General features: G+C 41.1%; 1 protein-coding gene across 5 annotated transcripts in view; it reads right to left on the bottom strand.

The window, feature by feature from the left end:
- Positions 1-5,578, bottom strand: part of LOC115213842 (small G protein signaling modulator 3 homolog) — a 79,429-nt gene extending 73,851 nt beyond the window's left edge. For 4 of the 5 annotated variants that reach the window (XM_029782773.2, XM_029782774.2, XM_029782775.2 and 1 more), the window contains exon 1: positions 5,343-5,577. In XM_029782773.2, the coding sequence (XP_029638633.1) occupies positions 5,343-5,409 (67 nt within the window). In that variant the 5' untranslated portion in view covers positions 5,410-5,577. Of the gene's footprint in view, positions 1-5,342 lie in introns of all 5 variants that reach the window. The other variant, XM_036505024.1, reaches the window with a different exon arrangement.
- Positions 5,579-26,131: the final 20,553 nt, after the last annotated feature.

Raw genomic sequence — 26,131 nt, 5'->3', positions numbered from 1 at the left:
ATATATATACATATATACATATACATATATACATATATACATATATACATATACATATTATATAGACATATATATATATAACATATATACAGATATATATATATATAACATATATACAATATATATATATATATATATATATATATATATATAATACATACATATACAAAAATAACCAGAGACATACAGCCTAAAGAAAGCACCCGAAATCTCTCCAATCTGAACTTCCACAAACAGATTGGAAATCGATCCAAAAAGAGATCCTCAGAAAGGACTGGCCAGAATGTCTCTCCACACCAGACATTGACATGAAACTAGAATGTTTCATGTCTTCTGTGCCAGCCGTATGCCAGAAATATGTCCCAGAGCACAAGGCCAAAACAAATAGGAGCAAGATTCCAAGAGACAGGAAGATCCTCATGAGACGACGGACGAAGGTTGCAAATCGTCTCAACCAACATCCCAAAATGAGCGAAACATCCTGCCTAAAAACAACACTGATGGAGATCGAAAAAAGGCTGCAACAATCCTATGTGAAGGAGAAAGCAGACAACGAAGCCTCGGTTATAAAAAACATTAAATCAAACCCAAAGGCGTTCTTTCATTACGCGAAAGAAACAGTCTCAGTGCACTACAAGATAGGACCCCTCCTCCAAAAGGATGGCTCCCTCACAGACAGTCCAACTAAGATCAGTGAGATGCTGAATGACCAGTTCAAAAGTGTCTTTACCACCCCGTTGGAACACAGACAAGTGAACGAACCAGTGGACTTCTTTGCCGCCTCACCTATAACCAGCGAGGCGGTTACAATAGAATGTATTGACATTAGCGAAAAAGATGTCCTACTAGCCATAGATGAAGTGGACACAAACTCAGCTGCTGGTCCAGATGGTTTCCCAGCCATCCTCCACAAAGCGTGTAAGCATGCCCTGGCAAAACCCCTCAAGTCTCTTCCAGAGCATCTTGCGAATGGCAAATGCCAAGCAAGCTGAAGGAGGGAATAATATGCCCAATACATAAAGGGGGAAGTAGAGCAGATGCCAAAAACTATAGGCCTATCTCTCTGACTTCACACATCAGCAAAGTCATGGAACGGATAGTCAGAAAGAAACTAATCGCATTCCTTGAGGAAAATAACTTGCTGAGTGATACCCAGCATGGTTTTCGACCAGGTAGGAGCTGCCTGACCCAGCTCTTACAACATTATGACTGGGTGTTGAGGCAGTTACTCAACAAATCAATTGTGGTTAATGGAGCCACCTCTATGAACACACAAATAGTGAGCAGTGTTCCACAGGGCACTGTCTTGGGACCACTGCTTTTTATAGTGGCCCTCTCAGATATGCCCTCAAATGCCCGGATAGCCACTCTGGCCAGCTATGCAGACGATACGAAAGTCTCGCAGAAAATACAGAACCCCAGCGATGTTGCATACCTGCAGCAGGAGCTGGACTCAATCTACAGATGGGCTGAGGATAATAATATGCAGTTTAATGCTGAAAAATTCCAGGCCCTGCGCTACTAGCATCCAAAACTGAATATTAAACTTACAGGATACACCGGTCCACAGGGAATTTCAATCCCAGAGCCTAAGTCTGTGAGGGACCTGGGTATCGACATGAGTGACGATACCTCTTTCCAAGTGCACATTACCAGGATGGCGACAAAGTGCAGACGACTGGCTGGGTGGATCCTAAGAACATTCAGAACCAGAAATAAGGAAACCATGATGGTCCTCTGGGGGACATTCGTCCTCAGCCACCTGGATTACTGCTCACAGCTATGGTCACCCACCAGTGTAAAATTAACAGCAGACTTTGAAGCAATCCAGAGAAGATTCACAAAGAAGATCGTCTCTTGCAACAGTCCAGCTACTGGGAAAGGTTGAAACAGCTGAGACTCTACTCCCTGGAGAGAAGACGGGAGAGGTATGCAGTAATATATGTCTGGAAGATCCTAGAAGGAATTGTGCCAAATTTTGGCATTGTAAGCTACAGCAATGCTAGAACGGGACGACACTGCATAGTGCCAAAGATCCCAGCAATGCCATCACGCTAGAGGACCAGCTTCTGCAGCAGCCTGGGTTTCAAGGGTCCACAGCTTTTTAATATTCTCCCAAAGAGTCTGAGGAACTTGCACAAAGTAGATGTAGTGGTTTTTAAATCAAAGCTGGACATCTTCCTGTCAAGAGTCCCAGATGAACCTACCTCACGGCAAGAGGTGCAAATGAGAGTAGCTATATCAAACTCCATTCTTCACCAAGTGCCACATATTAGACGAGGTTCTTCGTAATAACAGTGAAGCACAAAACGGCGGTGCATCAGCATGGCCGCAGCTCTGAGCTGAAACTAGAGAAAAAAGAAGAAAAAAAAAAAATATATATATTATATATATATATATATATATATATATATATACACATATATATATATATATTATATATACATATACATAGACCTGTTGAGTCAAGTTCGTCAACATCAAAAATTCGAATGATAATTGTAGTTAAGACACCAGTGCTGGTGACACGTAAAAGCACCGTTTGAGCGTGGCAGTTACTAGCGTCGCCTGACTGGCGTCCATGTCGGTGACATGTAAAAGCACCAACCAATCATGGCTGTTTGCCAGCCTGCGCTGGCTCCTGTGCCAGTGGCACGTAAAAAACACCCACTACACTCACGGAGTGGTTGGCGTTAGGAAGGGCATCCAGCTGTAGAAACACTGCCAAATCAGACTGGAGCCTGGTGCAGCCTCCATGGCTTACCAGACCCCGGTCGAATCGTCCAACCCATGCTAGCATATATATAAACAAAATAGCTAGGTAAAATCTCAAGAAGTGATAGAGTAGTAACTATCCTAAAAAGTAAAGTCGGTTGCCACATCAAAGTGGCTGTTTCTTGTTACTACTAGTTTAACCCAAGGCAGATTCTCTGCCAGTTGGTTATCAGTGTGACTCTGTACCCTTTATATACAATATATATAGATTATATGTACAATATACATATACTCTTTACTCCTTTATGTGTTTCAGTCATTGACTGCAGCCATGCTGGAGCACCACCTTTAGTCAAAGAAATCGACCCCAGAACTCATTCTTTGTAAGCCTAGTACTTATTCTATTGGACTTTTTTACCAAACTGCTAAGTTTCAAGGACATAAACACATCAACATCGGTTGTCAAGCGATGGTGGGAGGACAAAGACACACACACATAAATATATATATGTATATATATATATATATATATATATATATATACATGACAGACTTCTTTCAGTTTCTGTCTACCAAATCCACTCACAAAGCTTTGGTCGGCCCGAGGCTATAGTAGAAGACACTTGCCCGAGGTGCCATGCAGTGGGATTGAACCCAGAACCATGTGGTTGGTAAGCAAGCTTCTTACCACACAGCCACACCTATATATATATTATATATATATATATATATATTATATAGCCCAAGGCTATAGTAGAAGACACTTGCCCAATGTGCCATACAGTAGGACTGAATCTGCAACCATGTGGTTGGGAAGCAAGCTTCTTAGCACACCGCCATGCCTGAGCCTATAAAACAACCAGCTGTCAGAAAATATATATCATACATTATACTTATATACCAGATATATATTATATATATAAATATATTATACAAATATATTTACACACACACACACACATATATATATATATATATATATATATATATATATATATATATATATATATATACGCGTATGTTATATATATTGTATTTGCGATACTTATAACCAGCTGTAGACCTCAATATATGTAAGTTTCTGAACAAAGCATTAGTCAAGAACAGAGTGGTAATAAGAAAATAGATGTTTCTGCTATAAGATGCGGTGGACTCATAATTGAGTGCCTGAGATGTATAGCTTCATTGGAGCTGCAAACATGAAGTGCACTATAGTATATATGTATACATATACACATACACACGTTTATCTGTTTCCATGCTAGGGCATCGCCTTGAGGGACTTTAAGTCAAATAAATCGTCCCTAGTATTTATTTTTTGTCTATTGGTCTCTTTTACTGAAGTGCTAAGTTAAGGAGACATAAACGAACCAACACTAGTTGTCAAGCAGTGGTGGGGGACAAACAGACAAAAGCACACGTGTGTGTGTGTGTATATATATATATATATATATATATATATATATATATATATATGCATACATATACAATGGGCATCTTTCAGTTTCCGTCTACCCAATCCACTTACAAGGCTTTGGTCTGCCTAAGGTTATAGTAGAAGATACGTGCCCAAAATGGCATGCAGTGGGACTGAACCTGGACCCATGTGGTTAGAAAGCAAGCTTCTTACGACACAGCCACACCTCTCTCTCTCTCTCTCTAGTCATTAGACAGCAGCGATGCTGGGTCAAAATCTTGGGGAAATTTTAGTCAAACTAATTGACCGCGGTACCTATTTTCATTGTAAGCCTGATACTTATTCTATCGGTCTCTGTGTTACAGGGAATAAACACGCCAACACCGGTTGTCAAGTGGTGGTGTAGGCCAAGCACACACACACACACACACACACATGACGGGCTTCTTTCAGTTATGTGTGTATATATGAAAGAGAGAGGTTTGTGGTTATAAGGGAGGGGTTATATCGTTGAACCTGCGAGTACCTCACACATAAACTTAGATAAATACAATAAATTCACACCTAGGTACGAGGAAATAAACTCACAGTACATTACACACACACATAAATATATATATATTCATATATGTTCATATTTACACCTGTATATATGTTACACACAAACAACAAATGCACACGTATGTTTGCGTGTGAAATTGTAGGTGTGTGTATATGTGTGCATGTGAGTGTGTGTGTGTATGAACGAGTGTGTATGCATGTGATCGGACACTTGTAGAAGCGACATATTGCTCAATAAAAAGACAAGGTTTATAAACCCCGCACGAAATTTGATCATCAATATTTAATTCGACCGTCAATATGCAACAGACATGATACTGGACAAGAAACGCAAATAATAATAACAACAATAATAATAATAATGTTTGATTATTAAAAGCAAACAAATATATGACAATAAAGTTTTTTGACAAAAAACCGCCAAGTATTCGTTATATAAATAAACTCAGGTATGAAAATACGAATAAGAAAGGAAGTCGGAGTTGAAAGCCAAATCAAATGAAAAAGGTGATCAGGGTACCTTGCAAACGAGCGGCCGTAAAGTAGGGGATCAATTTCTAACCTATCCCCATACAAAAAATGATCCCCCATTTTTGCGTTATTGATGCATGCTCTCGTTTTACTATACCAAATCAGTTAAACTACATACCGATTGTTGCTTTTCGGCTGTATCCCTCATTATTCCGTCCTGTTAATACGGAGCGAGCAAAATCCATGGTCGAACACTACGTGTCCCACACAGGTATACATACATAAATATATATAGAGAGAGAGTTAATATTATGCCATTGTATGAAAGGTTCGCCGAAGCAGACAGCCTGGCCTTACATCGTCATCGAAACTGGGTTTACTTTCACACTGACGATGACTTACATAGGAATGATATGGACTGTTTTCGCGTAGGGATACAGAGATAAATTGGAAATAGTGCCACTATCGGAAAAAGCACATACATATACAGTCATATAAACACACACACAAAGTACAGGCACAGATACACACACATACGAATACATTTAAATAGACGTACATAAACTCACACACACAAACACTACACATGCACTTACATTCACATATACAAGTAATCATGCACACACATGTTTATGACATACGTAAAAAACACATACATTTACAGATACACAGATTTACATATAGACAAAAGCGCTCATACACACATACATATATTCCCACACTCAGAAACAGACATATGTTCACACAAAATGTATACGAATTCACACCCACTCAGAACACTTTAAAATTCACCAAACCATACCTAAATACATATCCACTTACAAATGAGGGAGATTTGTCCAAAAATTAATCTACACACACACACACAAACACACACACACACACAAACCCACCAACACATACAGACACACACACACATGTTCAAACAATTATTAATCCACAAGCAAAACACACACACACACACACACACACACATCTATAACAATAAGAAAATGGAGGGGATCAAGAGGTGGTATTCATCAACTTTTAGACATTATATTACGTCTATTTATTTATTTATTTATTTAAAAAGACAGTTATAACAATATACGTACATGTACAACATATGCTTTACATATATAATATATAAAATATTAAATACCAGTAATTATTAAAGTAGGATAAAATCTTACAGCTGTTTCAGCCAAGAGGCCATAGTGCCCCATTCTACTTCTATCCCTCCAGGGAACTGAAGTATTTGGTGGATAAGATTAAGCTACGTGGGTGTGTGGGTGTGTCTCTGGGCTTCTTCAGAGAGTTTAGAAAGTTCATAAGGTTAAGTTATAATTATAAATACATACATATATGCACATTTTTACAAATACATAAACACATATACATACATTTATTAAAATGTATAAGCATATGATTATGTATATGCATACAAAGGAATCAATTATTATTATTATAAGGTGTATTGTATTATTCTCATTAGACAAAGTATAAACAGAGGAAAGAGAAATAATTGTGCAATTTAAAAAAATCAATGTATCTTAAGATTATTGTAGTTATGTAGGAATGAAAAGGTTATACATGAGGAATACACACACACACACACATACATATATATTTACATACAAACATACCTATAGGTACTTACGTATTACATGTGTTGAGAAGGAAGTATTATTGCAGCAGTTCATATTATTCTTTTTATATAATTATAATAATAATACACAAACATATATATATATTCATATAAACATGTGATATTAATTGATACTACAAGTCATAAATTTCCAGGTATTAATCACTTGTGTATTAATAATTGGGTATTCTACCAGCAGTATATTGGATAGATATTATCCCTTAGTTGGTTGGATTCACAACCTCTAACTCTCTTGGAAGTATATATATACTTGACCCCATATACTTGACTCCAGTATTTATTCTTTGCAAGCCTAGTATTCATTTTATCGATATCTTTTGTTGATCTGCTAAGTTACGGGGACGTAAACACACTTGAACCAGTTGTCAAGCAATGGTGAGAGACAAACAGACACACAAACATCATCATCATCATCATCATCGTTTAACATCCGTTTTCTGTGCTAGCATGGGTTGGACGGTTCGACCGGGGTCTGGGAAACCAGGAGGCTGCACCAGGCTCCAGTCTGATCTGGCAGTGTTTCTACAGCTGGATGCCCTTCCTAACACCAACCACTCCATGAGTGTAGTGGGTACTTTTTACGTGCCCAACGCTCAGAGGTCATGCTTGACTACCTCATCCCATGTCTTCCTGGGTCTACCTCTCCCCCTGATACCTTCAACTGTTTGGGAGTGGCACTTCTTCACACATCTCTCCTCATCCATCCGCAGTACATGACCATACCATCGCAAGCATTTCTCTTGCACACCACATCTGATGCTTCTTATGTCCAGCATTTCTCTCAGGGTGCTTACAATCTGTCATGTGTGCACACTGACATTACACATCCAGCGGATCTTGCTAACTCCATTTCTTTCAAGTCTATGCATGTCCTCTGCAGTCACAGCTCATGTTTCACTACCGTGAAGCATGGCAGTTTGCACACATGCATCATACAATTTATCTTTCACTCTGAGCGAGAGACCCTTTGTCACCATTAGGGGTAGGAGCTTTCTAAACTTTGCCCAGGCTATTCGTATTTTAGTGGTGACACTCTCTGAGCATCCACCTCCACTACTAACTTGGTCGCCTAGGTAGCGGAAACTATCAACTACTTCTAGTTTCTCCCCCTGGAGTGTGATGGAATCTGCCTTTTGAGTGTCTGTCATGTCTATTGTCCCTGTGCATCTGCCGCACATGAAAGCTATCTTATCAGTTAATTTTCCTTTGATGTTGCTGCACCTCTTATGCATCCATAGCTTACACTGGGTACATCTTATGGAGCTTCTACCTACACCTTTCCTACAGCTCGAGCAGGGCCACCTGCCCGATGGGGTGTGTGATGAGTTCGCCTTTCTGCTTACTATAACTTTGGTCTTTGCTACATTTACTCTAAGGCCCTTTGATTCTAAACCTTGCTTCCACACCCGAAATTTCTTTTCTAGTTCCGGTAGTGATTCTGCTATGAGGGCCAGGTCATCAGCATAGAGGAGCTCCCAGGGGCAACCTGTTTTGAATTCCTCTGTTATTGCCTGGAGGACTATGATGAATAGAAGGGGACTGAGGGCTGAACCTTGGTGGACCCCTACTTCTACCCGGAATTCTTCACGATACTCATTGCCAATCCTAACCTTGCTGACAGCCTCTCTGTATAGGGCCTGTACAGTCCTTATTAACCATTCATCAATCTCCAGTTTCCGCATCACCCACCAGATAAGGGATTGGGGGACCCTGTCAAAGACTTTCTCCAAGTCCACAAAAGCTATGTAGAGGGGTTTATCTTTAGCTAGGTATTTCTCTTGCAGTTGTTGAACCAAGAATATGGCATCAGTGGTGCTTCTACCCGGCACAAAACTGAACTGCATCTCATCTAAGCAAATTCTCTCCCTGAGATGGGCTATAACCCTCTCTGTGACCTTCATCACCTGTTTCAACAGTTTAATACCCCTGTAGTTATTTCTATCTAGAGCATCACCTTTACCCTTGTAGCAGTTGACTATGGTGCTGCTACACCAGTCATTGGCTATGACTCCATTATGAACTACTTGCGGGTGACTAGGACATAACCCACACCACCAGATGTTTTAAGTATCTCAGCAGTGATTCCTGATGGGCCGTGGGCTTTTCCTGGTTTCATACCCTTAATTGCCTTAACTACTAGGGAGCTGTCTATTCGGATAGCTGTTCCCTCTACTACGTCAACGTTTGGCAGGCTCTCCTCCTCCCATTCATTCTCCACATTCAGCAGTCTCTCATAATGGCTTCTCCAAGCCTTTTTCTTTTCAGAAACGTCGAAAGCAAGTGCACCATCATCTATGCAGATGCATTTCTCTCCTGATATATATATATATATATAAATATACACACATACGATGGGCTTCCTTCAGTTTCCATCTACTAAATCCACTCTCTAGGTTTTTGGTCAGCCTGAGGCTATAGTAGAGGACACTTGTCCAAGGTGGGACTGAACCCAGAACCATGCGGTTGAGAAGTAAGCTTCTTACCACACAGCCATACCTATATATATATATATATATATCAGAGAAAAAAAATCTATCAGAAAGGAACTCTATCTCTCTTAAAAAAATATCTTTTGATAAGCATAACAAATGCGCAACCGGTAAAAAGAACTTTCACCTAATTAAATACACTCTCTCTTACTTAAATTATTTTGTCAGCATTTTCTTCATTTACTTTCTTTATATATCACAACTCGTGTTCCACATCTCCTTTTTTAAATATATATATATATATATTTATATATATGTCATCATCATCATCATTTAATGTCCACTTTCCATGCTAGCATGGGTTGGACGATTTGATTGAGGACTGGCAGACCACATGGCTGCACCAGGCTCCAATCTGATCTGGCAGAGTTTTTACAGCTGGATGCCGTTCTTAACGCCAACCACTCCAAGTGTGTAGTGGGTGCTTTTACATGTCACTGGCACGGAAGCCAGTGGCATGAAAAATTTGTGAATTAGATTTAATTTTGATCTACGAATTTGATTTGATTTCTATTTCACTTGCCTCAACAGGTCTTTGCAAGCAGAGTTTAGTGTCCACTGAAGGAAAGGTAGGCATAAGTGGGCTGGTTACATCCCAGGTAGAGGCCACGATTTATGATCTCACTTGTCCTGCTGGGTCTTCTCACGCACAGCATACTTCCATAGGTCTCGGTCTCTCGTCATTTCCTTGTTCGAAGGTCGTGCTTCACCACCTCGTCCCAGGTTTTCCTGGGTCTACCTCTTCCACAGGTTCCCTCAACCGCTAGGGTGTGACACTTTTTCACACAACTTTCCTCATCCATTCTCGCCACATGGCCATACCAGCGCAGTCGTCTCTCTTGCACACCACATCTGATGCTTCTTAGGTCCAACTTTTCTCTCAAATATGCACACTGACATTACACACCCATCGGAGCATACTGGTTTCATTCCTTGCGAGCTTATGCATGCCCTCAGCAGTCACGGCCCACGTTTCACTGCCATGTAGCATGGCTGTTCGTACATATGCATCATACAGTCTACCTTTTACTCTGAGTGAGAGGCCCTTTGTCACCAGCAGAGGTAAGAGCTCTCTGAACTTTGCCCGAGCTATATTTTCCTGGTAAAGGCTGGTTTAGAGGATTACTCTGGGTTTCCCATCCATAAAGGGTTTAACTTCAGATCCCAAGACAGCATCAACAGTGGCAAGATCATTGGCAACAACAACAACATCAACAGCAGCAGCAGAAGCAACATCATCAACAGTATCAACAGTGGCAGCAGCAACAATATTGGCAGCCACAACTGCACCAACAGTGGCAGCAGCAATAATAGGTACACCACCAACATCGTGCGTCCACAGAAATATATTGGTTGTACCAGAAATTCATTCAAGAAACGTTTTTCCAACCATGGATCCTCCTTCAGAGTCCTGGAAAGAAGATATGTAACATCACTGGCCAGCTATGTTTGGCAACTAAAAGATGACGGAGTTCCATACACGATCTCATGGAAAATCCTCAAAAACCCAGGTCCCTACATTAATGGGATGAAATGCTGCAAGCTATGTATAGCCAAACACATGAGAATCCTAAGGGACTCACACAAGCCAGGGGCTATACTTAACTCCAGAACAGAGATTTTGGGGCCATGTCTGCATTTTTGGAAATTTCTGCTGACCTTTTGGGAACAGCTGGAAGTTGATGGCTAATGGGAGAAGGAGATAACCCCCCCATTGTTTACCCTTATAGCTGATTGATGGCAGCCTGACCAGAAGTCAATAGCAAAAGGAGATAATCCAGACTTTTTCCCTCTATATTTTAAAAAGGTCATAGGTCAACAGGTCTTGCTGCTGTTGATGTTGATGCTGATGATGTTGGAGCTGGGGCTGCTGGTGTTGGTGCCGCTGGAGGTGGTGGTTGTGTTGGTAATGCCGGTAAAGCACCTGTTTATGTTACTGATGCTGCTGATATTATTGATGTTGTCGCTGATGTTGTTGCTGTTATTGTTGCTGCTGCTGTTACTGTTGCTGTTGAGCGAACGGTCTTCATCCCAGAGCTCGTAAGATGGGAGAAGTCCAAAACGTGGTAAGACCCGCAGAAGAGAAAACCAGTCAACCCCTGACACCGAGAGCATGGACGGATGGCTGAATGCGCATCCAGGCTCAGCGGTTGCGTAGGAAGTCGGGGACAAGAAATAGGAAGAAAGAGTGAGAGAAAGTTGGGGCGAAAGAGTACAACATGGGTCGCCACCACCCCCTACCGGAGCCTCATGGAGCTTTAGGTGTTTTCGCTCAATAAACACACACAACGCCTGGTCTGGGAATCGAAACCGCGATCCTCAGACTGCAAGTCCGCTGCTCTAACCACTGGGCCATTGCGCCTCCACGCTATTGCTGCTGCTGTCGATATTGCTGGAGCTGGAGCTGGGGCTGTTGGTGTTGGCAGAAGTGGGGGTGGTAGTGGCATTGTTAATAATATAGCCATTACCAGTTATGGAGGCGCTGCTACTGCTGCTGGAGGCATCATTAGCTGAGCCTATGTTGGGGGCTTTTGCTAGGGCCACTGCTGCTACAATCAGTCCTGCCAGTGTGGACATTGGCAGCTCTGCTACTCTGAACATCAGGGAAGCTGTTGGTAGGGCTGGTGTTGAAGGCAACGTTCCTGTGGCCAATGTTAGTGATGGTGCCATTAAAGGTGCTGTTGGTGCTGCTGTTGTTGACATCACTAAAGTCGTCCACTGTGGTGGTTGTGGTAGTGTTGAAGGCTCTGTTGTTGGTTCTGTCATCATATCTACGGCCACTATTGTTTCTGCCAGTAGCATTGGCAGGGTTTGCTCAAACATCGGCTTGATACACGACTCCTTTGGTTTCGCAGTGGCCTTGTACCAGGTAACTGCTGTGAATCGTGCATGAACAACCTACCTAGGGGCTTCCATGCTGAGGGCTTCCATGGCGTACATGGAGGCTACGGTTATGGTTCCCGCAACGAGGAGGGAACCAGGCTGCTGGAGTTCTGCTATCCGAATAGTCTTATGGTTTGCAACTCTAACTTCAGGAAACCTACCAGCCACCTAGTCACCTACCGATCAGGCCGACATACCAGCCAAATCGACTACATCCTTGCCAGAAAAAGGGAAAGATGACTGCTTATGAATGCCAAAACCTTCCCAGGTGAAGAATGTACCCCACAACATAGACTGATAGTTAGTGACTTTAGGATCAGGACTAAGAGGACGACCAGAAGACGACCAACACGGAGAAGAAGGGTCTGGAAGCTTAAAGATCCTGTGAATGGACAGAGATTTAGAGACATATTACTTGAAGCCTTTGATGAAATAGAAGGGGATATAGCTTCACATGGGGTAGAAGACAACTGGAGGTCTCTAAGGGACAACCTGCTGAGAGCCACTGACTAGATCTGTAGTTGGTGCAAAGTCCCCTCAAGACCCAAAATAATGTTGACAGGGCTATTAGACAAAAGAAACAGGCTGGGAAGGACTGGAAGAATGGTGGTAGCAGGGAAGTGTATCAGACTGCCAGAAGGGAAGCTAGGAGGCAGGTTTATTTAGCCAGAGGGGAAGCAGATAAGAAAATATTTGCCAATATTCTGCACCGTGAGGACCAAAGACTTGAGGTATTTCGTGTTGCAAGAATCGTGATGTTGTAGGAGAGAAATGTGTTCGCATGGATGATGGCTCACTTGCACTGAATGAGGATGCAAAGAGAGAGGTTTGGAGATGCCACTATGAAAGGTTGCTGAATAAAGAAAATGAATGGGATAAAGAGAGTCTGCCGAATGTCGACCCAACAGAGGGACCAGCTATCTGAGTTGACAGTTTCTTGGTAGTTAAAGCAATTACAAGCATGAAGACAAGGAAAGCCCCCGGCCTATCAGAAATTACTGCAGAGATGCTCAAAATATCTGGCAATGTCGGCTATAGCCTAGTCACCCGTATAGTTAACCAGGTGATACACGAAGGAGTCATTCCCAATGACTGGTGTAGCAGCATAATAGTCAACTGCTACAAAGGTAAAGGTGACGCCCTAGATACTAATAACTACAGGGGTATCAAGCTGTTGGACCAGGTAATGAAGGTTACGGAGAGGGTCATAGCCCAACTAATTAGAGAGAGAGTTAGTTTAGATGAGATGCAGTTTGGGTTCGTGCCAGGGAAAAGTACTACTGATGCTATATTCCTGGTAAGACAGCTGCAGGAGAAATACCTAGCCAAAGATAAGCCCCTGTACCTGGCTTTTGTTGACATGGAGAAAGCCTTTGACAGGGTCCCCCGATCCCTTATCTGGTGGTCAATGAGAAAAATAGGGATAGATGAATGGTTAGTGAGAGCTGTGCGGGCCATGTATAGGGACGCCGCTAGTAGGGTGAGGGTTGGAAATGAGTACAGTGAAGAATTCCGGGTAGAGGTAGGGGTCCACCAAGGCTCAGTACTCAGCCCCCTCCTATTTATCATAGTCCTCCAGGCAATAACGGAGGGATTCAAGACAGGATGCCCCTGGGAGCTCCTCTATGCTGATGACCTTGCTCTAAATGCTGAGTCCTATCAGATCTGGAGGAGAAGTTTCAGGTGTGGAAGCAAGGATTAGAATCGAAGGGCCTTAGAGTCAACCTAGCTAAAACAAAAGTCCTAATAAGTAGGAAGGTAGACCAATCACAAACGCCTTCAGGTAGATGGCCCTGCTCGATCTGTAGAAAAGACATAGGTAGAAACTCTATAAGATGCACCAAGTGTAAGCTATGGACACATAAGTGATGCAGCAATGTCAAGGGAAGGCTAACTAGGAAAATAGATTTTGTATGTGGCAGATACTCAGGAGCAATAAACACTGAAAATGCGCAGAGACCAACTTCCACCACATTCCAGAGAGAAAAACTAGAAATAGTTGATAGCTTCTGTTACCTAGGTGACCAACTCAGTAGCGGGGGCGGGTGTGCTGAAAGTGTAACTGCTAGAGTAAGAATAGCCTGGGCTAAGTTCAGAGAGCTCTTACCCCTGCTGGTGACAAAAGGCCTCTCGCTCAGAGTAAAAGGCAGACTGTATGACGCATGTGTACGAATAGCCATGCTACATGGCAGTGAAACATGGGCCGTGACTACTGAAGATATGCATAAGCTCGCAAGAAATGAAGCCAGTATGCTCCGATGGATGTGTAATGTTAGTGTTCATACTCGACAGAGTGTAAGTACCTTGAGAGAGAAGTTGGACCTAAGAAGCATCAGTTGTGGTGTGCAAGAGAGACGTTTGCACTGGTATGGTCATGTGGCGAGAATGGATGAAGATAGTTGTGTGAAAAAGTGCCCCACCCTAGCGGTTGAGGGAACCTGTGGAAGAGGTAGACCCAGGAAAACCTGGGACTAGGTGGTGAAGCACAACCTTCGAACTTTAGGTCTCACCAAGGAAATGACTAGAGACCGAGACCTATGGAAGTATGCTGTTCGTGAGAAGACCCGGCAGGACAAGTGAGACCATAACCTGTGGCCTCTACCTGGGATGTAGCCAGTCCACTTATGTATACCTTTGCTTTTTGGGACACAAACTCTACTTGTGAAGACCTGTTGAGGCAAGTGAGAATCAGAATCGAAATCAAAATCGATCAACATCAATGGAAATTGCAGCTGTGATACCAGTGCCGGTGGCACGTAAGCAAACCATCCGAACGTGGCCATTGCCAGCGCCGCCCCGATGAGCCTCCGTGCCGGTGGCACGTAAAAAGCACCAATCCAATCATGGCCGTTTGCCAGACTCGCCTGGCACCTGTGCCGGTGGCACGTAAAAAGCACCCACTACATTCTCAGAGTGGTTGGCATTAGGAAGGGCATCCAGCCGTAGAAACATTGCCAGATCAGACTGGGCCTGGTGCAGCCTTCTGGCTTCCCAGACCCCAGTTGAACCATCCATCCCATGCTAGCATGGAAAGCGGATGCTAAATGATGATGATGTTATATATATTAAATGATATGTTAACCTCACGAAGGGATGGTTGCATCCAAGGAAATGCTGGTTCAATACCTAATATTTTGGGGGAATGAAATTCCCTTAAAACAATAGGTGTATATAAAGCATATAGTTTATATCCATTTAAAAGAAGAAAAGAAAATGGCGATAAGCAAGTTTATAATTGTTTATTATTAACAAATTGCTTCTTAATGCCATTTCAATAATACTCAATAATTTAATTACAAATTTGTACATTAAATTTACATTTATTTGACATGAGTCTAATTTCATCAGAATAAAAAAAAAAAAGGTGTACCTTTGGATATTAAATGTGGACCTATCAATTCATTTCAGTAAACTGAAATGAATTGATAGATCTACATATAACAGCCAGGGGTTGACAAATGGCTAGTGAAAGCAGTACAGGCCTTCAACAGGGGTTTCTGATGTTAAGGTATGAGTTAGCCATGAGTTCAGTGAAGAATATTAGTGTACAGGAAGGAGTTCCCCAAGGCTCAATCCTCAGCCCTCTCTTGTTCATCATCATTCTTCAGGCCGTAACAGAGGAACTTAAGACTGAATACTATATGCTGATGATTTTGCTCTCATAACAGAATCTGTAACATAACTAGAAAAGAAATTCCAGACATGGAAGAAAATCCTGGAATCAAAAGGCCTTAAGGTTAACTTAGTGAAGACTAAGGTCCTAGTAAGCAAGAAATTAGACAGGACCATACCCTCTTCAGGTAAATGGCTCTGCTCAATATGTAGGAAAGATGTAGGCAAGAATTCCATTCACTGTACCTAGTGCAAGCTATAGACATACAAGAGGTGGATGGAATAAGAGGAAGGTTAACAGAGAAAGTAGTGTTTGTATGTGGGAAATTTACATGAGCCATAAAGTCTACATATACATGTGAAATTGATTTCCTTAAATGTCCCAGAGGCCCTCAAGAAGTAGTGGATAAACTTTGCTATCTAGATGATCTAATAAGCAGTGGAGGAGGACTACCAAAAGTGTAATTGTTAGAATAAGATTAGATAGAAAAAGTTTAGAGAGCTTTTACCTCTGTTAACAACCAAAGTCTCTCTCTCTCTGAGTGAAATGAAGACTGTATGGTGCATGTATACAAACTGCAACGCTAAATGGTTGTGAGATATGGGCCCTGAATATAGAGGACATGTGAAGACTAGAGAGGAATAAAGCTGATATGCTCTGCTGGATGTGCAATGTCAGTGTACATGTGTAACAGAGTACTAGTGTATTGAGAGAAAAGTTAACTTTATAAGAGGAATTATAGTGTAAGAAAGAAAACTGTACCTATTTGGTCATGTGATGCGTATGGATATGGACAGTTGCATAACGAAGTTCCAATCATAGCAGCTCCATTTCATACACCCTTTGTATATATATATATTCAATTATAATAATAATAAAGGATAAAATCATTAACAATTTCATCAGTGGACAGCATATAAAATTGACCTATTATGGTGAATTCATATATAGAGTTACATAATAGTGTAAAATACAATTATAATTAAGGGCATAGCAGAGACCATACCTATGCTGAAAATAGATGCTAAATCGTCAAACCACTTAAAATCATCACTCCCTTGATTTCAACATGTGTGTACTATAAAAGTGATGATTTTAAGTGGTTTGATGATTTGCCATCTATTTTCAGCATAGGCATGGTCTCTTCTATGCCTTTAATTATACTTGTATTTTATGCTATTATGTATATGTTATATATCATCATCATCATCATCATCATCATTTAACGTCCGTTTTCCGCGCTAGCACGGGTTGGACAGTTCGACCGGGGTCTGGGGAGCCAGGGGCTGCTCCAGGCTCCAGTCTGATCTGGTAGTGTTTCTACAGCTGGATGCCCTTCCTAACGCCAACCACTCCGCGAGTGTAGTGGGTACTTTTTACGTGCCATCTGCATATATATATATATATGCACACACACAAGGGGTGTCTGAAAAATCTTGAGCCTCAAAAGAACAAAACATGGTACAAGACTTCTGATGATTTATTTTTCAACAGAGTCCCCCTCAATGGCTGAACACTTTTTCCAGCGGTGCTAAAGTGCCATTATCCCAGCGTAGAAGAACCTTTCTGTTTGTGACTCCAAGAAACCTCCTACAGAGTCTATGACGTCATTGTCAGTGGCAAAATGGTGATCAGCCAGGGCTTTTTTTCATTTTGGGGAATAGATGAAAGTCAGAGGTGGATAAGTCTGGTGAATAAGGCAGATGGGGAACAAGTTCGTATCCACAAATACGAATTGTTGCCATGGCAACCACTGACGAATGGGCTGGAGCATTGTTGTGATGAAAAAAGGACTCCTCTGGTGAGCATTCCCGGCCTTTTTTCTTTGATTACTTCTCGGGGGCATTTCAGTAGCTGAGAATAATACAGCCCTGTCATGGTGTGACCCTTTTCAAGGTAATTGATCAGCAAGGCACCTTGAGAATCCAAAAAAACAGACACCATGACCTTTCCAGCTGAAGGAATGACCCTGGCCTTCTTTGGAGTAGGACAAGATGTGAGCTTCCACTGCTTTGATTGTTCTTTGGTTTCAGGCTGATGGACCCAACTTTCATCCATAGTAATGAAATGAGCAAGAAAATTCTCTCCATCGGCTTCAAACAGTTACAGATTGCTTGTAGACAAAGTGCACTTGGTGCGTTTCTGTACGGAAACCTTTGAGAAACTAAGCTGTTTTGTCTGCTCTTTCAATTGAGATGCCCAGTCTTTTGGCTATCTGATGACATGATATTTGATGATCTTGCATTATCATACCAAAAGCAACATCAATGTTGTCCTCGGTGGTTGCAGTTGGAGGCCTCCCTGGTGTGGGATCATCTTCCACACTCTCCCTGCCATGCTGGAATTCATTTACCCAGCATTTGACTGTTTCAAATGAAGGAGCATTGTCTGTTAAGGTTCTCACGATATCTTCATGGATGTCTGATGGAGTCATGCCTTTCAAATGAAGGTATTTTATGACAGCACGGTACTCAGTTTTCTCCATTTTCCTTGTAACTTCGACACTTGTTTATTCAAAAATCTGAAACAAAAAAAGAATAAATATATAAAAATATCAGAATCATGAAAACGAGCAAGAATACTCCGAAAAGACTGTACTTACCAGAAAAAAATTGTTTCAGCTACCTAGCAGCCCCATTTCATACACCCCTTGTATATACATATATATATATATATATATATATATATTGTATGTATGACCTGAATATGACCATAAACTGTATCTAGTAGTGGGGCTCTGGTATGGGAGTTCCCGGTTTTAAGGAGTGTGGAACCACTGCTTAACCACTACTCTTTACATGTCTACTCTGACCCAGATCAATAATGCCTGCTAGGGTCCCAGCTATGAGTTAATTAGCATGTAAACCACTGGGCATGAAGGATCCTTAATTCTCGTTAGAACTCCCCTCTAAAAGGTAAACCTATATAAAAAACAAACTTGAGTGCAGTTGGTTTCTGGTCATCTAAATCTTTGTTGCATCTCTGGTTTTATATCTGATTGTACTGAAAAACGGGTTTAGTGCTGTGCAACACTATCCACTCAAAACAAATTTATGCACAGAAACTTCTTGGACTCTCAGAACGTTTGCATAGATTTACTGAGTTTAGGAAATGGTCTTACTCAGTTACAAGCTGTTGTGCACTGTGAATATTATAAGACAATAACAGTAATTTAAATGTTTAAATGTGAGTTAGCTGCTATATCTAACTGGCCAACTGATCATGTTGATGTGACAGGGAAAAGCAAAGATGGATATTATTAAATGTACCGTATATACTTGCAGATAGGTTGCACCCTTAGCTTTGGGTTGTCAAGGTAGGTATTTGCGGTTGACTCGCAGACAGGTCACACTATAATCTAGGGAGTTACATGGCCCCTTTTAATGTAAATATCACTAATATTTGTGAAATATTATCAAATATTCACCTTTATTCAAAACTTTGCTTGTCTTGTTTGATATTCATTTTTGCGGAAGTGACTTTATGAAAGAAGTCTAATTGATAAATTAACTTTGTAGTCTAATATCAACTTGACAAGAAATACATCTAGAATTACAAATGGAACAGAAAAAAAGTTACATAAGGAAAGTGTTTATTCATTTAGATATAGTTATTAAACTGCATCAAGATTAAAACCCAAAAATTCTTCTTCATCATCATCAGAGTCAAACATTTTTTTCATTTGTTCATCAGTTACTGTCTAGTCATCAATGGCCATGTCACAGTAGTCATTTAGCTCATCATCGGTTATGGTATGTCCATCTCCATCCTCATTCTCCATCTTTTCCATGCTTGATCCAACCAAGCCCTCACATATCACATCATCTTCAGTGCTATCCATTGCATTTGAGATACCAGATACTAAGTTCAATCCAGGTCTTTTCAACAACCTACCTTTAGTCAATTCCTTTTCACCAGATATCATCCAAGATGTACACAATTTTCAAATGTAAGTCTTGAAAGACTTATTTACTGAAACATCAAGTGGTTGCAAAAGAGAGATGTAACCACCAGGAATGACTGCTTGTCTTCTTTGATATTCCTTCAACTTAGTCTTCAAGGACTCACAGCAATGAGTTAAACATTCTCATACTAGAAGACTTCATCCAACCAAACATTTGTTAAGTTTTCCTCTATCCATCCCTTAGGATGTACTTTCACAATAACATCTGGTGGAAAGGAATCCATCAGCATATTCTTCCTTTTGAAGATAATCATTGGACAAAGTTTTTTCTCTCGGCTTCACAGGCTAGCAATACAGTAAAATGTTGTTTCTCATGCCCTGTAGTTTCTACTGTAACTGTTCTGTTTCCCACTTTGTCTACAATAGTGTTTCCCAGGATATTGAAATACATGGGAGTTTCATCCATGTTTCCAGTATTTTCTAGGAAGAACTCAAACATTTTATGCTCCTTCAGAACAAACTTTGCAAAATTATGAATTTTTACATCAATGTCTTTTGGCAGTTTTTGAGCAATATGAGTATTTTGAAATCCCTTGTTCTCAACATTATGTCTCTCCTTCTAACTAGTTTAGATAATTATAAATACTAAAACACCATAGGTAAAAGTTAGTTGGCAAAAAGGAGATGACCCAGAGGCAAAATGGAGATGACCCACAGGTAGAATCCAGTTAGTGAGATAATTCAATTGAGCGAAAGCTTACAGTGGGAATGTCAACTATGATACAGTGTCTTATCACAACACCACAGCTGTTTAAATGTCAGGCACAATGAAGGTCTCATTTTATTGGCTTGCTACACTTAACATTCACTCTATCTTCCTCTTATTCCTAGTCAGACAGCTAGCAGTTGACCAGACATAAGCAACAAAAACTACAAGAAAAGTTAACTATTGTTTTTATATGATACACACACCTGCCCGTCGAGGCATGACATTATACAAAGTAACGGTAAATAAATATTTCTTAACATCTTCGATCACTGTTCTTCAACCTTGCACATGTGCAACAACAACACCCGATACAATCGCTAACTGCCGACTCCACCGTATATCATAATGCAAACTGTTACACTGGCAACCAACACCTTAACAACAACCATTATCATCATCATCATCATCATTTAGCGTCCGCTTTCCATGCTGGCATGGGTTGGACGGTGCAACTGGGGTCTGGGAAGCCAGAAGGCTGCACCAGGCCCAGTCTGATCTGGCAATGTTTCTACGGCTGGATGCCCTTCCTAATGCCAACCACTCCATGAGTGTAGTGGGTGCTTTTTACATGCCAGACGAAGCTGGCAAACGGCCACGATCGGATGGTGCTTTTTACGTGCCACCGGCACGGAAGCCAGTCGGGGCGGCGCTGGCAACAGCCATGTTCGGATGGGTCTCTTATGTGCCACCGGCACTGGTATCACAGCTGCAATTTCCATTGATGTTGATCGATTTTGATTTCGATTTTGATTTTCACTTGCCTCAATCGGTCTTCACAAGTAGAGTTTTGTGTCCCAAGAAGGAAAGGTATGCATAAGTGGACTGGCTACATCCCAGGTAGAGGCCATGGGTTATGGTCTCACTTGTCCTGCCGGGTCTTCTCACGCACAGCATACTTCCAAAGGTCTTGGTCTCTAGTCATTTCCTCGGTGAGACCTAAAGTTCGAAGGTCGTGCTTCACCACCTAGTCCCAGGTTTTCCTGGGTCTACCTCTTCCACAGGTTCCCTCAACCGCTAGGGTTTGGCACTTTTTCACACAACTATCTTCATCCATTCTTGTCACATGACCATACCAGCACAAACGTCTCTCTTGCACACCACAACTGATGCTTCTTAGGTCCAACTTCTCTCTCAAGGTACTTACACTCTGTTGAGTATGAACACTAACATTACACATCCATCGGAGCATACTGGCTTCATTTCTTGTGAGCTTACGCATATCCTCAGCAGTCACGGCCCATGTTTCACTGCCATGTAGCATGGCTATTCGTACACATGCGTCATACAGTCTGCCTTTTACTCTGAGCGAGAGGCCTTTTGTCCCTAGCAGCTCTCTGAACTTTGCCCAGGCTATTCTTACTCTAGCAGTTACACTTTCAACACACCCGCCCCCGCTACTTACTTGGTCACCTAGGTAATGGAAGCTATCAACTATTTCTAGTTTTTCTCCCTGGAATGTGGCGGAAGTTAATCTCTTCGCATTTTCAGTGTTTATTGCTCCTGAGCATCTGCCACATACAAAAACTATCTTCCCTGTTAGCCTTCCTTTGATATTACTGCACCTCTTATGTGTCCATAGCTTACACTTGGTGCATCTTATAGAGTTTCTACCTACGCCTTTTCTACAGATCGAGCAGGGCCATCTACCTGAAGGCGTTTGTGATTGGTCTACCTTCCTACTTATTAGGACTTTTGTTTTAGCTAGGTTGACTCTAAGGCCCTTCGATTCTAATCCTTGCTTCCACACCTGAAACTTTTCCTCCAGTTCTGATAGTGACTCAGCAATTAGAGCAAGGTCATCAGCGTAGGGGAGCTCCCAGGGGCATCCGGTCTTGAATCCCTCCGTTATTGCCTGGAGGACTATAATAAATAGAAGGGGGCTGACAACTGAACCTTGGTGGACCCCAACCTCTACCCTTATTAGCAGCGTCCTTGTGCATGGCTGTACAGCCATGTACAGGGACTAACCATTCATCTATCCCTAGTTTCCTCATTGACCACCAGATAAGGGATCAGGGGACCCTGTCAAAGGCTTTCTCCATGTCAACGAAAGCCAGGTACAGGGGCTTATCTTTGGCTAGGTATTTCTCCTGCAGCTGTCTTACCAGGAATATGGCATCAGTGGTGCTTTTCTCTGGCACGAACCCAAACTGCATCTCATCTAAACTAACTTTCTCTCTAATTAGTTGGGCTATGACCCTCTCCGTAACCTTCATTACCTGATCCAACAGCTTGATACCTCTGTAATTATTTGTATCTAGGGTGTCACCTTTACCTTTATAGCAGTTGACTATTATGCTGCTACACCAGTCATTGGGTATATATATATATATATATTAGTCTACATAAACAAAGCCCATGAATTAAGTAATGATGTAAGTATTCAAAGAGACATATTTTGATATGTTTATCTTGAGTTATATCATTATAAAGTGCTCCGTGTGTAATTCAAATGTTCAGAGCTACGGCTATAGTTTACCTGAATAATTTTACCAAAATACAACAATTCACAAAAAATATACAAAAATTACCTATAAGCCCTAGATTTTTTGAGTGCGGCCTTTTCTACAGTGGAGGTTCAACCCACCAAATACGGAAGTAGTCAGACATCTGAGTGACAACTACTCTGCAATGTTACCGAACAGGCCAACAAAATCATACTCATACATACTGCGATTTACGAAAAGTTTTTTTTTTCTCTAATGAGATGTGTTTTCTCTTCTTTGCAGGTGCATAAATGAATTAAATGTGACTTTAATTTGATAAAATGCAACAATGAAGACCAGTAAGTAAAAAAAAAAAAACTGATGAATTTACATGTATGCAAGGCATAAACTAATGTCAGTGTGGAAAATCCAATTGAGAAATAGCTCAATTTTTCAGTTTTCATTGTCAAACAGTGAACAACATAATCAAAGAGTTGATTGAAGATGGGTATCACCGAGTGAAAAAGAAATCTAGAAATCTACAGAACTTTTCTGAGGAGGCAAAAGAGGGCAGAAAGCAGAAAGTTATTAAGCATTGACCTGAAACTGTTAAGAAAGGTTGCAAATTCTGTAGATATTGGTATTTGTAGGAGCAACTGCCTTCAAAGACTCATATTGTCATTCAATGCTCGAAATGAGGCGTAAATAGGCAACTGACAACTGATGAAAGGTTGTTCTTTATGTTACTTGTCCTGTTTTCCATTTGTTTCTCTCATATGTGTATTCAACTCATTTGTTTTCATATTTCATGTTGTTTACTGTTTGTGACGTCCTGTACCCATATATTTATATATATATATATATATATATATATATATATATATATAGTCAGGCGGTTCTGGCAACGACCATGCTCAAAAGGTATTTTTTACATGCTACCTGAATGGGAACCAGTCTGGCGACCCTGGCAGTGACCATTCTTGAATGTTGTTTATCACATGCCACCAACACATCTGCTACTAAGGCGACACTGGCAACAATCACACTCGAATGGTGCTTTTTAATGCCACCAGCATGGGAGCCAATCCATGGCCCTAGCAACGATCACACTAGGATGTGCTTTTAACATTCCACTGGCACAAGTGCCAATCAGATGGTACTGTCATCGGCCATGTCATCAATTTTGATTTCACTTGCCTCAATGTCTTCGCAAGCAAAGTTTATTGTCCAATGAATGGGGGGTATTCATAAGTGGGCTGGTTACACCCACTGGTATAGGCCATGGGCTATGGTCTCACTTGGCTTCTCAGGTCTTCTCAATCACAGCATATCTCCAAAGGCCTTGGTCACTTATCATTGCCTCGGTAAGGTCCAAAGTTTGAAGGTCGTGCCTCACCACCTCATCCCAGGTTTTCCTGGGTCTACCTCTTCCACAGATTCCCTCAACTGCTAGGGTGTAACACTTTTTCATATAGCTCTCCTCATTCATTCGCAACACATGACCATACCAGCGCAGTCATCTCTCTTGTACACCACATCTGATGCTTCTTAATTCCAACTTTTCTCTCAGAGTTAACTACTAAGTTAAGAGGGTAGATATGTCCCTGCCTCTCTCTCTATCTCTATATATATATATATACAGAATGTGATGAGTAAATTGTTACCATTTTATATTTTTAAATTTGTGCATGCACATTGTTTGTTTTTGATTTTGTTGGCTACACAGTATAGTAGGGTCAGTTGAGCACGGTCTGTGAGAAAAACAGCACCATGACACAACTCACTCTGCCATAAATTTGGAAATGACATGCTGTATTGCTTGGCAATCAAGCTGGAAGCTCCAATATGAACATTTCAGAGTGTTTGGGTGTCAATCTGAGCACATGTACTGAGAGTAATAAAAATCAAACATCTAGTCAACATCATGGTGTTTGGAGTGATCACTAGTGATGGTGACATTCTGCCTCCATTCATCTTCCCACACAGCCTTAAACTCAACAGGGAGACCTACATCAAGTGCCTGGCAGAGTTAGTGCTGCCCTAGGTTATGAGGGTGGCTGTTATGTTGGTCTGGCAAGAGGATTCTACACCATGACACGCAAGCAGGAGAACCCAGTTATGGTTGTCAGAAAATTTTTGCAACCACATCACCCCTAACATCTGGCCACCTAACAACTCTCCAGACTGCGACTCCTTTGATTATTATGTGTAGGGTGCAGTTGAGTGAGTGACCAACAAAACTCCTTGGAACACCAAAAATGAACTGAAGGCAAGGATTATGGCAGGATTCACCAACTTAAACAGAAGAGCTGCAGGAGATTCTGAAGTTGTCTGAAGGCCATGGTTGAAGCCAATGGCAATTTTATTGAATTAATTTACTCTTTAGTATTTGAAGATATTTTAAAGTAATTTTGGTAAAATGAGATGTCTGTGTTATTTTCATTTTTGCGTAATTTATATATATATTAAGTTGGTCAAACAGTCCACACTAAACTTTTGGTGATGCTAAACATCAAGCACTCTGTTAAGTAGCTAATTTCATTAAATGCTTGGCACTATAACGTGGTTTGATGTGAACTTGCAATGAGACAGGTTGTACTGGGTGCTTGGAATTACTCTGAAAATGAAGAACCAAATTCAACATTATCAACACTTCATGCTTTTTTATTTCAAGAAACACAAGTAAGTGGTGGAAATCTGCAGCAAGATATTCATTGATTACAGAGAGGATGCTGTTATGGAATGAAATCTACCAGAAGTGGTTTTCAAGATTTCGATCAGGAAATTTTTTGGTTCTCACTCTGGCTGGCCAAGTGAAATTAACAGTAACAAAATGAAAGCATTAGTTGACACCAAATCCTGCCATACAACCAAGATGATTGTAGATATTCTCCACATAATGAAACTGAGTGTTGAAAATAATCTATATCGACTTAGTTTTGTTAGAAGCCTTGATGTTTGGGCCACACATCAATTGAATGAGGCTAACCATGTCTAATGTATTTCCACCTACAATTTGTCACCAAAATGTGAAGAAAGTGATCCTTTTTTTAAGAGAATGATAATAGGGGATGAAAAATGGATTGTCTATAAAAATGGGAATTGCAAACGATCATGGAGCAAGTGTAGCAAACCACCACAAACAAACTCCAAAGCAAGACTTCACCTGAGGAAGGTTATGCTTTCAATGTGGTGGGATTGGAAGGGTGTTGTCTTTTATGAGCTTCTTCTCATT

This window comes from Octopus sinensis, linkage group LG7 (genome assembly GCF_006345805.1).
Source record: "Octopus sinensis linkage group LG7, ASM634580v1, whole genome shotgun sequence".
NCBI classification, from domain to species: Eukaryota; Metazoa; Mollusca; class Cephalopoda; order Octopoda; family Octopodidae; genus Octopus; species Octopus sinensis.
Note: the sequence above shows the minus strand (reverse complement) of the source record. Positions and strands in the feature narration are given on the sequence as shown.